This window comes from Pituophis catenifer, unplaced genomic scaffold (genome assembly GCF_029215685.1).
Source record: "Pituophis catenifer annectens isolate HBS135680 unplaced genomic scaffold, rPitCat1.0.hap2 SCAF_7, whole genome shotgun sequence".
Taxonomy (NCBI): Eukaryota; Metazoa; Chordata; class Lepidosauria; order Squamata; family Colubridae; genus Pituophis; species Pituophis catenifer.
Window position 1 is genome coordinate 90,459,552 of NW_027256887.1, and position 13,925 is coordinate 90,473,476.

Sequence of the window (13,925 nt, forward strand, 5' to 3'; positions counted from 1 at the left end):
ATTGAGCATCCCTGCAGCCCATGGAAGACTTGGGACGGAGAAGCCCAAAGCCAAGCAAGCCAGATCTTCTGCAAAGGGCTCTCATTTACCTGCATCTTGAGGGAGGAAGCAGAGATGGTGGAGGGTGGGAAGGCCAGATCTGCCATCTCCAACTCTGGGTCCAAGACCTGCTTGGACAAAGTCAGTGAATTTGTTCAAATGGGGGGTGGGGTCTCCCCCATCGCCCTCTCTCCAGGGCCACAACTTGTAAAGCAAACACAACTTACATGTCTGATTGTGCTGTACCTCTTCCCCCTTCTTACACTCCAGTGAAATCAGGGAGATGCCTGCCTGACCCATGCCCAAATGTCACCTGGACCTTGAAAAAAGCGCCTTTTTGCCAAGGTATCAGTTTTTGTCTATTTAGACCGAGATCACCTTCCTTACTCTCTACAGCAGTCTCAGAGAAAGTCATTCCGCCCATTCGGTTGTTCGAGGGCCCCAAGCCAACTGCACTGGACACAAGGCGAGGTGTCCTTTCAACTGTCCCCGTCCTGTGTCTTAAAAGTTCTCCTTGTCCACTTTCTGTGCAGTTAATAAAAAGAGGCTAAAAGTGACGTGCTTACTCTTTCCTGGCTGGGGCTCATCCACTGCCTCCCTCAGGCACCCTGAGCCTTAAGGGAAATATTTCTCACTTCCGGGCCACAGTATGTTATTATACAAAGACATTTTTCCTTCTTCTGGAAACGTGGAACATAAATGGAACAAATGTGCTCCTCAGAAAAGGGGGAAAAAGTTTCACTCTTTAAAAAAATTAAAACAAGGCATAATTAGCTTACACGAGGTTCTTATTAGGAAGAAAGATATAAAATACTTGACTTGCAAAACTTTGGGAAGAATGTATTTCGGCACGATTTAAAAAATAAAACCTGAGTGGTTTTACATGTTAAACCCAATCAAAACCAGAACGTGTATTGAGTGATGAATGTAGCAGATTTATTGGGGCGAAAGGTGAATTACATGGAATTGAAATTTAGGTTTTGAGACTCTGCACCCCAAACAACTTAAAGCAACCTTTACAAACAACTTATAAAACAATTCACAAGTTTTCCCTGTAAAAATTGCAGATTAGAATGGAATGACTTCTCCGCTATTATACAGAACATCAGATTTTTAAAATTTTGTTGGATAATTCAGCATTAATGGAGACAGAAAAAGTGGCAATTCTAGAGATTGTAGTTATTTTTCAGAAAGGAATATATCATTTTCAAGAATAGATATGATTTGGATCTCAAAAACGTGGGTCCTAAGATTTCCAAAGTTGAAATTTTATCAAAGGATTTTTCTGACCTGTGTATTTATTCATTCATTTATTAAATTTATCATCTGCCCATCTCACTATCCAAAGTAGCTAACAATGATTCAAAATATTAAAATAACAATAATTAAATAAAGGCTAAAAAACAAGAAGATGAACAGTGCAGTGGTGGACTTTTATCTCTCACTCAATGTTCCCCCTCCAGCACAGGGTGCCCCCCAGCAGGGCAGCCAGCAGAGCCCAGATCTATAGGCCCTCCTGGAAAGCCAGATGGGTGCAGATGTTCCAAGGGGCCTTATTCTGTGCACATTCTGGGTAAATGTTCCTGCACAGAATGTCAGCCATCTGGCTGTGCCATCCAGGATAGGCTCTTCCTGCCTGCAAATTACACCCTGCCACTCTGTGCTGGACTGACTCTGAGGCCACTCTGTATAGTTGGTGCTTTGGGTCCTGTCTATTTTATATATAACTAAAATAACAGCAGCATGATTTCAATATGCACAGTGGTGGAAAGATTTGATGTTACTTGTAATGAAAGAATAAATGGTGAAGTTGGTGGAGGTGGCTGAGATGACAAAATTGACAATTTGGATTGCAGAAAAAATGCAGAGAGAGAGAGAATCTTGAATCGAGGGATTCGCTTACAAGCCAAGGGGGGTCCTTGTCCCACCACTTCACAGCTAAATGCTATTTCTTGACACAGAAGGGGTGCCAAGAATGAACAAGGGATGAATAAATGTGGATTGGATGTTGAAGGTAATGGACAGCATGCTAGGGTGGTTTGCTAACCTCAAGAAAAAACGAGGATTAAATTGATTAAAAGAAATACAGGAAGAAAAAGAGAATCAGCTGAGGGAAAAGAGAATCTCAAAAGTTGTGGTTGGATGGAATTGAGGAGATCCTGAAAAAGAAGGAAGAAATTACAAAACAAAAGATAATGAAGACATTTATGAGTATAATTGCAACAAAGATGGTTGGCAAGGAAGGGAAGGTATGGAGAGATGTTACCTATATTTCCTTTTCTTTGTCATGTGTTTTTAGTATTTTCAGTCCTTTTCTGTATTACCCCAAAAGTGAATAGTATAATGGGTATAAATGTTACATATATAGGCACAACTGTATTCTGGTTTTACCAGACTAAAACATTTATTTCAAGTTTGCTTTGTTTGAAACAACCTATTAATCTGAAGCCAAAAGTTTTCTCAACTCTTTCAGAAAGGTATGGGGGAAAATATCTTAAACAGAGATTCCATTACTTTGCTTTAATGATTTACTTTAATTTTGTTTTAATCAACTTGGTGACAGTTTTTAAAAAGAATTTATGAACCACCTTATATGTCCAGCAATTTATGTAAAACAGCTGAGCAAAAATACCTTGAAAATTTACAAATGTTCCCCAAAGAAATAAACAGAATTAAAAACCACCCTACAGCTCTCTAAAAGTAGAAAAACACCTGATCCTGCCACCAATTATACGACTCCAAACAGCTTCTGAAAGCGAGCAGCTGTAACCCGTCCTTGGTCCGGTATTAGGCAGAGAACGAGGGATGTTCCCATTAGCACCAGCTGCCTCCTGCAGAAATGGCTTCTGAGGATCAAAGCTCCCTGTGCTCAGGAACAAAGCACTGGGCATGGTGGCGCCTTCGGTGTCCCCCCATCTACATTGTGCCCCTGCCTGCTTTTACTCCCACTCGGACAGGGTTCTACAGACCCCTTGCGAGAAACACTTACCATCGAGAGGGCTTCACGTGTCTGATGGAGGAGAGGTTCAGGCAGCAAAGAGATGTGGATGCATTCCGGGATGGTGACCGTCCCTCCGTCGAGATCTGCGATGATTACGTCCAGCTGGGAAAAGTGACAAAGGCCTCTCACGTCCACAGCCTCCACCGGGCCCAATTAGCTCAAAGTTTCCCCATAAGCAGGACCCAGAACTTCTTCCCGGAAAGGGGCAGGAGGAGACCGCAAGAGCCCAGAACGCGATCCCTTTGGTGCTCCCAGAGGGCCAAACTGGCTCTTATGGGATTAAGCCCAAAGCGTGGCTAGCTCTGCAGCTGGTATCCATGGCACTCAAGGCAAAATACAGTCATGGCAATTTGGCTGCTGCCAACTACTGTTTCTTCCCTGAATCGGCTTTCCTTTCACTGCCAGTCAGAGACCAACACCGCCACGTTTTGTGAGGCCAAATTCAGTAAGGAAATGTTACCTTTCATCTTCTATGAATTTTCTACGTGCATGCTCGCTGCCCTCCCAGCCCCTCCTGGTCTCCCTGGATGGCTGAGCCCTGGATGTCAATCCACCCCCCAGGCGTGGTGAAAATTTCCTCTCTGTTACATCCCCAGGACAAGGGCCTCCGTGAAGCTGACCGGAAGGAGATTTGGAGCAGATGAGAGGGAAACGGCTTCACCCTGCGCTCATTTCCTCAAGACAGGGTGAAGATTAAATAATTGGGGGCTTTCGAGGGGAACTGGATGAATTCAGTGAGGTTTCCAGGCGTTCAGTCTCCATGTCACCTCCAGCTGGGGGCAGCCTCCCTCCAGAGACCCACTGCAGGGGAAGGGTGATAGGAAAGGGGCAGCCCACCTCCTTCTCATTAGCATCACAAAGCTATCTCGCCGGCCACTGTGAGAAACCGAGGGCTGCATCAAGCTGGGCTTTGGCTTCATCCAACAGGGCTATTTTCATGTTCTTATCCCAGCCTGTGTATTCACCCCAATCTTTCATCTAAGCTAAAGAGTCCTGCACATTGTAATGCATTCTTGCAACAGGTTTCAGTAGTTCTCTTCTGTTGCTGTCTTTAAGCAAGGACCTCACGTGACCACAACTTGCAACTTCCTTCTGGCTTGCAACAAGCAAAGTCAATGGAGAAGCCAGCAGGAAGCTACAGGTGGCCGGAGGCTCATGAGTAGATGGCGGGTGGGAGATCTGCCAAGTGCCAGAGTTGCGATCCTATGACTGGAGGGGCCCCGTGACTATCTGGAGTTTCAAGGGCTGGTCATAAATACCACTTGTTCAGCACTGGCAAAACTTTGAATGGTTGTTACGTCAAGAGTACCTGTGTAGAAAAAGCCCTGCCCAGAGGGCAGCTCAGGAGAAGAGCGAATGCCCTCCCAGAAAGCAGGAACAGAGAAAGGAGCTGCCCACTAGAAAACTCAGCCTGTCCCAAAGCCTGGGCTCCTAATCCCAGGTCTGCCATGCTTCCCAATGCCCAGGCGGACTCTCCACTCACCAGCTCTTGGGTCTCTGACTGGAAGATGGAGCTGACCCCAATGATGAAGGGGGTGGGTGTGCTGAGGACCTCCAGCAGCTGAGCTGGCAGGATGGGCACGTATGTGAAGCTGTAACAGAGAAAGCAGACCCTCTCAAGGAAAGGCTCTACGGCTCCTTGAGACCCACTTAGTCCAAGAGCGGCAGCGGCTGCAGCTCAGGGCAGAGTGCGATCTGCTAGGGGCGGAGGAGCTCCAGCCGCCCGAGCCTCTCTTTACTGACCTGTACTTCAGGGGAAAGAGGAGGGCAAGCAGGGCACGACAGGCATCGGTCAGCCTCTGGTAGCTGCTGGAGAGGAAGAGGATCTTATGCTCAGTCAGGGCCGCACAGAAGAGAATCAGCACGTTGGTGATTCCTGGAGGAAAAGGATGGTCTCTCAGGCTCGCCACGGGACCTCCTGCACTGGGACGCAGCCACCAACTGAAGGACCCTCCCTCCTCCCTCCGACAGAGCCTCTTTCTTATCTGGAGACATTGCAGCCTCGCAGGACCAACCGCCTTGAGGTTTCTGGACCCTGGGGACAGTTCTCCCAAGAGCAGCAGCATGGAGGGCCAAGAACGGAGCTATCCCCGAATAGCCTGAGTGGCCTCACCTAGCTGCCGGAAGAGGAGAGCCACGCTGCAGTTGCTGACAGGGAGAGAGTCGCTGATGGGCGTCTGGATCACCTGCCTGTCGCCTGCACCAAGGGAAATCGTCCTCTGCAACAAGGGAGGGGAGAGAAAGACAAGGCCCCAGGGTCAAAGGCTGCAGAGGCCGAAGACCCAAAGCTGGTGGGAAATCAGCTCTTGGCCCTTCCTCCTGTCACAGGAGCGGCTGAAGTCTGAAAGGCAACCTGGCAGGACTCCAGAGAAGTTCTCAGGTGTGCTGAAAAACATGTCTCGCCCCATCAGATGCAAAGCCATGATGGCTGGTTGCTGCTCAGTCCCGTGGCTAGGAAAGGGCCTGTGTGGTCTGCCCCTGGAGAATTCCAGGCCCCGAGGATGCTCACCGGCCCCTTCTGGGCCCTGCAGCAGAAGGTCCAGTCCGGCTCAGTTTCCAGCTGAACACCCTGCCTGCCTTCCCCCAGCCTCACACATCCTCTCTCTCCCTAGCACACGCCAAAGGGGCCAGGGAGCTGCTCCTGGAGCCCCACAGGCCTCCTCTTGGGGAAGAAGGCAGCCCCGAGGAGAGAAAAGTCGTGCATACCGCTGCTTCGTCATCCAGGTCAGGCTGAGATAGAGACAGACAGAAACAGCACAATCAGTTAGAAACACAGCACAACACAGACTGATGGCCAAGCGACAAAGAGGCAGCAAGCACACACACACAGCAGAGGGCCACAAGGCAGCAGCACAAAGCGGGGGCGGGGGGGGAGAAGGAGGAGGAGGGCACTAACTGTGACAGCCCCCAGAAGAGCCTGCCTACCAAGAGAGTTCTGGGGGGCTGGCAAGGCTGCTGCAAGCTACGCAGAAGGCAGAGAAAGGCCAGAGCAGCCTTGCCCCCAGGGAGCTCCAGCTCCCACTTGTGGCACACAGATGCCCATCGCTGCCTTTCTCTAGCCCTCTGGAACCCTCCCAAGCAAACCACAGCCACTTTTAAGATGGGTGGCTATAGAAATTAAATAAACAAACCAGAATATAGCTGCTGTGCTATTTTTGGCAAATAACAAATAAAATAAATTAAACCGGTGAGTTAATAAACAATACATACATTTTAGAATGGCTTAGGGCCTGGGTACTTACGGGATCACCTTCTGCCACCGATAGCCTCCCACCGGCCAGTACGCTCCCACAGAGAGAGACTCCTCAAGGTGCTGTCGGCCAGGCAATGTCGGCTGGCAACCCCAGGGGGAGGGCCTTCTCTGTGGCAGCACCTGTCCTTTGGAACAACCTGCCCCCGGAGATACATAGGATCCCAGATCTCCGTGCTTTTCACCGTGCCCTTAAAACTTTTTTATTTCATCAAGCTGGGCTGGCTTGAGCCACCCCCTTAGATATTTTTAGATATTTTTAATTTATAAATTGATGTTAGTTGGGGTGTTTTAAATTTTATACCGGGCCAAAACTTGTTTAATTCTTTTAAAATTAATCTTAAATTTTGTATGTGAATGTTTTTATTCTTGGCTGTTCACCGCCCTGAGTCCAGTAGGAGAAGAGCGGTATAAAAATCAAATAAAATAAATAAAATAAATAAATAGAAGCCCCTCTAATGAAAAATGAAGACCCAGATGCAAAAAGACATTTGGTCCCTGAAAAGGCCGCAAAGGCAGTGAAAGAACCAAACTCCCCTGCAGGAAGGAAGCCAGCCAGCCAGCCAGTCATTACAGCCACCCCACTCCCACCCCACCCCACCCCTGGCTTTCCTCAGTGCCTGGTCTGGAGAAACCCTCCGTGCTGCTATGCATCAGCCTTTCAGAACCACAGCAATGTTGACCAACAGAAGAGAAGTGAGGTGTGCCTGGGCAAGCATACCCCTCCCTCTACCCAAAAGACTCGCTCTGCCCTGGGCATAGGTCACTGGAGGGTCAACCATGTGGGGCAGATGTGGAACTCACCTGGGAGCCCCCCGTAATGGGGATGGTGCACGTCAGGAGATTCCCAACCACGGTCTCTAGAGAGGTGCTCAGTCCATCCACGTAAATGGTGTAGATCAGCCCCAGGCAGTTCTGTGGGGAGCAAAGGACATAGGGGGTGGTGGGGCTCAGCAGAAGGCACCCATCAGAAGCAAGGACCGCCCTGATGGGAGAGACAAGGCTCAGCAGCAGCAACAGGGTGCTCTCCCAGGAAAGCATTCACTTTGCAAAGGGCTCAGAGAAAGTGCTTTGAACCAGGAGCAAGCCCAGCAATAAGGAAGGAAGGAAGGAAGGAAGGAAGGAAGGAAGGAAGGAAGGAAGGGAGGGAGGGAGGGAAGGAGGGAGGGAGGGAGGGAGCCTGCCCTTCAGCAGTTTCCACCCATTCCAATCCATCCGAGGCTTAAGCCAGCAGCACCTCCCTGGGCTTCAGGTGGAAATCTGAACACCTGGGCTCCGAGGAGGAGGAGGAGGAGGAGGAGGAGGAGGAAGAGGAGGAGGAAGATGCCAGGCATCCAGAAGTTTACACGGTATGACTCTCTCTCTGCACAGCCTTTGACACTTCACTCTAAATCAAATCAGCATTTATCATAGGTCGGCATAATAATTCTGAACGGTCTCAAGGCCTGGGACTCAGGGGAAGCGTACTGCAGTGGTTCCCTTTTTCTAAGCTTTTAAAGCTGTTTTTACTTGTATCTGACTTGCATTTAATTCACGTTGCTTTATACTTTGCTTTGCGGTTGCCTAGATGGTTCCTTTTATTTTGCATTTTACAGTACTTTCTCAGTTTTTGTTCAAACTGAACTTTAGTATGATTTATTGCAACCTGCCCAGAGAATTTTGGCTATCAGCTGGTTTAAATTTTGTAACAAATGAACTAAAAAATAAAGTATTCCAGGTGACTTCCAGCCACGGGGAGAAACTGAGCCATGTGGCCCCTTCTTTGCAGGTTCCTCAGGACTTGGCAGTCTTCTGCATTCACTTGTTCTACACTAGCCATTAATAGGCACCTGATCCCAGTTCTGCCTCTGCCCACCCAAGGGAGGCTCTTCTGGGGTCCTGACTTGGAGTCTGGATGGGGAGGAGCAGAGTCAGGCTCAACTCTAGCAAGATGAGCGGCTCCTCCCCCATTCTGGACGGGGCTGTGCCTCCCCAGACGAAAGGGCCAGTGACAGTTATGCAGATCCTTTTTGGTGCACAAAAACTCCGCTGCCCGGAGCCGCTCTGCTCTCCTGCACCTGGCAGCCCTCACTGGCTGCGCTGCAATGAGTCCTCACACATCCTCCCCCACCCTGCGGCAGCGTGGTTACCACCACGCACCCCTGCACACCTCCCCCCCGGGAAACAGCAGTCCCCTTACCTGCCTGCCCACCAGCTGCCTGAGACCTGCAATTTCCTGCCAGCTTTTCCACTGATTGTGAGAAGCCATAAGGAAGTTCCGATGGGCTCCTTGGTCCACACTTAACAACGCAACAAGGACGGCCAGGGTTGCCATTGCAAAACCAATGTGGTCACAGCAAAGGAATTTTGATCCTGCTTAACTGTTGTTGAAACGGAAGGCCCTGGAGCGGCTGGGGGGGGGGGGGGTCAAAGCCCAGGTCTGAGTCCCATCAAGATCCTGTCTGTGTGTGGATGATGTGGAACGGGCTCTGTGTGTGAGAAAGGCCTCAAACGCCACCCAGCTGAAGTAAGGCCTCTGTTGACCTCAGAGACCAGGAGACGGTCGTAAGGAATACCTACCTGAGGTCGTTTCTGCCAAGAGGGGTAAAGCCAGGTGTTAGAGCCAAGGGTGTACTCTTTTCACAGAAGAAAATGACATAAAGGTGGTCTTCGCTTATTGGCTACCCTGTTTAATGGCCATTCAAAGTTATGCTGGTGTGGAAAAAGTCATTTGTGTGCTTCACGGGCATCTTTCAACAAACAAGAGTCAATGGAGAAACCAGCAGTGAAATTGCAACTTGCAGTCACATGATGTCTCACTTAACAACCATGGTACTTAGCAAAGGAATTTCTAGTCCCAGTTGTGGTCACTAAGTGAGGACTACCCACATCTGTTAAATTTTTTTAAATAAATGATTGCATAGTCAATTTTTCATAGTTTTTTCCCAATTACATCACCTCTATATACCATTCAAATGAAAATAAAAAACAGATTTGCTCCCACACGTTAATGAAGAAAGACTTTACATGGGTTATACTTATTTTTTCACATGAGAATAAATAAAAACCACGAAATAAATAAAGGATGTTTAACCCAATGGGGGACTCGTTTGCCAAACTGGCGTCTCTCCTGGCCCAGTTCCTCCAGGGCTGCCTGGTCACCCTGCTCAATCACTGGCCTTTCCCAAGCTGGCCAGATGGCAGCGGGAGTCACAGCTTGGGCAACAGAAAAACAGTGTTTGGAGTATTCAGCCGTGAGATCCGGCATGTCTTTTTAAATCACTCTTTGTAGGGTGAAGTCTTGGGGGACAAACAGGGCAGTGTTTTGGAGCTCCCCCACTGTTGACAAGTTTTTAGTCTCAGCCTAAATCACCTGGGGAGGCCTGTTTAACTGAAGGCTGGGACTACTTTGGCTTAAAGCTAACCACTTCCTGCCAGGCTGCGTTTTTAGCGTGTGCACAACATCTCAGGCATAACGAAGCCTTTCAGGCAAACACGATTTCACGAGCCTCAGGCGGGGGTGTTAAGGAGGTGGCGAAGTGGGGGTCCTACACAAATTAAGATGTGGTGGTGTCTGATTATACTCTTGCCCTGGAGGAACCAAGAAGAACCAAATCTGATATTTTAGTTTATCTTAAAACTAAAATAGATAATTTTCTATTTCTTACTACAGTGTCGGTTGTGGGGATCTTAAGGATAAAATCTTGGAGTTACAGATCCAAGGAAAGCCCTGGAAAAGGGTCTTTCCTTCTCAAAAGGTACCACCCTTAGGCCCAGATCCTTAGGTGTTCAGGCTGAAATGTGTATCTTAAGTCCGGTGACTAGAGGTAGCGTACCATCGTCTTATCACAGAATTAGGAAGAACCCCACAAGTCCTCTAATTCCCTGCTCAGTGCAGGACTCTGCTGCAGAATCGGCTGTGCAAGTGGCTCCCCCAAGACTGTCATAGAAACCAGCATCTTAACCAGGAAAACCTCCGCTATTATCCACACCCATTGAAGGAGAGAGATGCACTTTAAAAATACTTAGTTCTCCTAAGTCAGAGGAAGGCAGAGCCTGGAAGAGCGCTGGATGAACTGCATTTGGCTTAGCAATTCAGGAGAGACTGGAGAGCCATGGATGGTTCTGCTTTCAGGTGGATTCCGGCATCGAAGTTGGGGCTGAATTCAGGGACCAACACCCCCCCCATCCCCGCCCGGGCTTCTTCCCGCTCGGATTCTGAAAAAAGAGTTTTGCAGCCTGACTTTGTGGTGCCTCCATCACTCAGACAGCCAACATTTCAGAACGCTTTATAGCCTTGTAAATGCTTTGTACGCCTCTCCTAGTTCTGGACAAGCTGAACTTTCTACATGCTTAACAGTATAATTCAAAAGATAAGAAGGGAGAGCTCAGGTGGCTGAGAGCTAACAGACGGTAAACCGTGGTTCATGGTGACCCACCCTAGGTAGAGGTTGGTTTGTCAAACTGCCCAGCAAGTCTTACCCGGAAAACCTCAGTGTGGTCCAGCCGAGAGACAAGCACCAAACTCTTCGGGGCAAAGAGCTGTGAGGGATGGACGAGGGCGCTCACCTCCAGCTCCTCCACTTCCTCCTTCCTCCAGCGGTTCTGCAGCTGCTGGGGGGGAAAGGACCAGTTACCTAAGTTTGCTGGCTGAGCTGCCCACTGGGGACTAGCACAGGGTGGAGGGAGTGGGATCCCCCTTGCGCTAGTCCATGTTCAGTGGAGTCCTTGCCCCAAACACGGTTCAAGATGGAAGGCCTCTCTTTACCTGAATGCTTTCAATGGCCTCCCAAAAGGTGAAGCAGGCACAGTAGTGGCGCTCTGAGTTGATGTCAGTCAGGACAGCGATGAAGAATGTGGGAGGGTTTCTCTCCCTGAAAAGCTGCCATCCACTTGGCTGGCAAAACTGCAGAAGGAGACATCATCATTAGTGCAGCCCCCAGTTCTGTCTCTGAAAGCCAGTTCTCCTGCCACAGCCAAAGAGAGCAAGGATCCTTCCTTCCCCACTTGGGGGCCTCCCGCCTGACCGCGGAGAGGGAATCCTTTCTTTGGCAAGGAAAGGGTCTCTGCCTGAGGAAAGGGGTGCCCCTTTCCCAGAAGCGTCCCAAAGACTTGAGCATGGGACCTCTCCCCTCTAATCATCACTGATTGGCATTGACCCCAAAGAAAAGAGGGGAACCAGCACAATCCATTGCGGCCCAATCCACGGAGCTAGTCCGGAAGGAGACCATGGCTGATGGTACCAAAAGCCTCTGACAGGTCAAGCAGGCCAAGAATGGAGTCATGATGGTGCAGTGGCTAGAATAGAGGATTGCAGGAAAACTCTGCCCACAGCCTGCAGTTCGATCCTGACTGGACTCAAGATTGACTCAGTCTTCTATCCTTCCGAGGTTGGTTAATGCAGACACTGTAAACCACCCAGAGAATGCGGTAAAGCCCTGTACATTGGTATATAAGTCTAAGCGCCATTGCTATTGCTATATCCCTCATCCCACTCTTGCCGGAAACCATCCAAAGGTGGGGCCAATGTCGTTTCCATCCTGTGCCCAGGCCTGCATTCTAAAAGGGGCACACCTGTTCACAAAAGGGGGGCGGGGCAGTCAGGCACTGAATGGAAATTGCCCAATATGGTGGGTCCAGCAATGTTTGGGGGGTGGGGGGAGGAACTAAGGGCTCCTTAAGAGATGAAGGAATAATACACAAACACGCACACACGGCAGTTCTAGTTAGCCAGAAGGGGCAGGCAGCTGACTCGCAGTACACTTCCTCAGGCCCAATAGGTTCCCCTTGTCGCCTATCTCTGTCTTGGGCTGACTAAACCATGTCCTGACATCTGCAGCTGTCTGGGTGGGGAGAACAGAGTTTACATTAACCAGAACTGGAGAGAATTGGGGGGGGGGTTTACAGTCACACATCGCCGCGGCTGTTCTGAAGATGCTCCATCTTTCGTTTGGGGTGGAGAGTTGCACTTCCCCGAACAGAAACGGTATGCTATCAGGGGGCTCTCCTGGAGCCTTGAGGGGCTGCCACAGAGAAGAGGGGATTGACTTATTCCTCAAAGCACCCGAGGGAAGGATGAGGAGGAGGGGGTGAAAGTTTGTTAAAGAGAGATCCAACCTGGAAGTAAGGAGGAATGGATACTTACTTGAATGACTGCCTTTCTCCAGGAGTCTCTATCTGCCCTATTGGATCTGGCAGAAGAACTGGTATGCATACCAGATCTGGTATGCTATGGATCCCATCGATTGCGGGACCCAGGAAACACCCTAACCCTAACAACTAGCAGCCAGCACAGGTTTATTAAAAACAGATCATTGCCAAACCAATCTTATTTCATTCTTCAACATAGTGACTAAATTAGTAGACCAGTGAAATACTGTGGACATAATATACTTAGACTTCAGCAAGGCATTCAACAAAGTAGACCACAACCTACTTCTTCGTAAGCTAGAAAAAAGTGGGACAGATAGCTTCACCACTAGATGGCTTCACAACTGGCTGACAAACGGTACTCAACGAGTAGTCCTTAATGGGTCTAAGTCTACATGGAGAGAAGTAAGCAGTGGGGTGTCACAAGGTTCTATCTTAGGCCCAGTACTCTTCAATATCTTCATAAATGACTTAGATGAGGGAATAGAAGGGGAATTTACCAAATTTGCAGATGATACCCTGTTTCTCCCAAAATAAGACATCCTCTGATAATAAGCCCAATCGGGCTTTTGAGTACATGGCAATAAGGCCAAGCACTTATTTCAGGGCCCAAAAAAATATAAGACAGGATCTTATTTTCGGGGAAACATGGTGCTAAACTGGCAGGAATAGCTAACACCCTAGAAGATAGGCTCAAGATCCAGATGGATCTTGACAGACTTGAACACTGGGTCCTATCTAACAAAATGAAATTCAATGTAGAGAAAAGTAAAGTCCTACACTTAGATAAGAAAAACCAACAGTACACATATAAACTCAGTGAAACCAAGCTTAATAGCAGTGGCTGTGAGAGGGATCTTGAAGTCTTAGTGGACAACCAGCTAAATATGAGCCAGCAGTGTGCAGTGGCAGCCAAAAAAGCCAATGCAATCCTAAATTGCATTAACAGAGGGATACAATCAAGATCAAGTGAGGTACTAATACCACTCTATAAATGCCCTAATAAGACCACACCTAGAGTACTGCATCCAGTTTTGGTCACCACACTATAAAAAAGATGTTGAGACTAGAAAAAGTGCAGAGGAGAGCAATCAGAATGATTAGGGGACTGGAGACTAAAACATATGAAGAACGGTTACAGGAACTGGGAATGGCTAATCCAGTGAAGAGAAAGACCAGGGGAGACATGATAGTAGTGTTCCAATATTTGAGGGGCTGCCAGAGAGAGGAGGGGGGTCAAGCTATTTTCCAAAACACCTGAAGGCCAGACAAGGAATAATGGATGGAATCTGAACAAGGAGAGATTCAACATGGAAATAAGGAGGAACTTTCTGACAGTGAGAACAAGCAACGAATGGAACAGCTTGCCTTCGGAAGTTGTGGGAGCTTCATCACTTGAGACTTTCAAGAAAAGATTGGACTGCCATTTGTCAGAAATGATGTAGGGTCTTCTGCTTGAGCAGGGGGTTGGACTAGATGACCTATGAGGTCCCTTCCAACTCTGTT

The 13,925-nt window shown here is 48.6% G+C and overlaps 1 protein-coding gene across 5 annotated transcripts in view; it reads right to left on the reverse strand.

Moving 5' to 3' along the window:
* SBF1 (SET binding factor 1) overlaps positions 1–13,925 on the reverse strand; it is a 75,376-nt gene that overhangs the window by 40,384 nt on the left and 21,067 nt on the right. For 4 of the 5 annotated variants that reach the window (XM_070947719.1, XM_070947718.1, XM_070947717.1 and 1 more), the window contains exons 3-10: positions 11,038–11,175; positions 10,752–10,883; positions 7,095–7,205; positions 5,154–5,259; positions 4,784–4,916; positions 4,524–4,632; positions 3,029–3,142; positions 90–167 (exon numbers count right to left, since the gene is read on the reverse strand). In XM_070947719.1, the coding sequence (XP_070803820.1) occupies positions 90–167; positions 3,029–3,142; positions 4,524–4,632; positions 4,784–4,916; positions 5,154–5,259; positions 7,095–7,205; positions 10,752–10,883; positions 11,038–11,175 (921 nt within the window). The remainder of the gene's footprint in view (positions 1–89; positions 168–3,028; positions 3,143–4,523; positions 4,633–4,783; positions 4,917–5,153; positions 5,260–7,094; positions 7,206–10,751; positions 10,884–11,037; positions 11,176–13,925) is intronic. The other variant, XM_070947716.1, reaches the window with a different exon arrangement.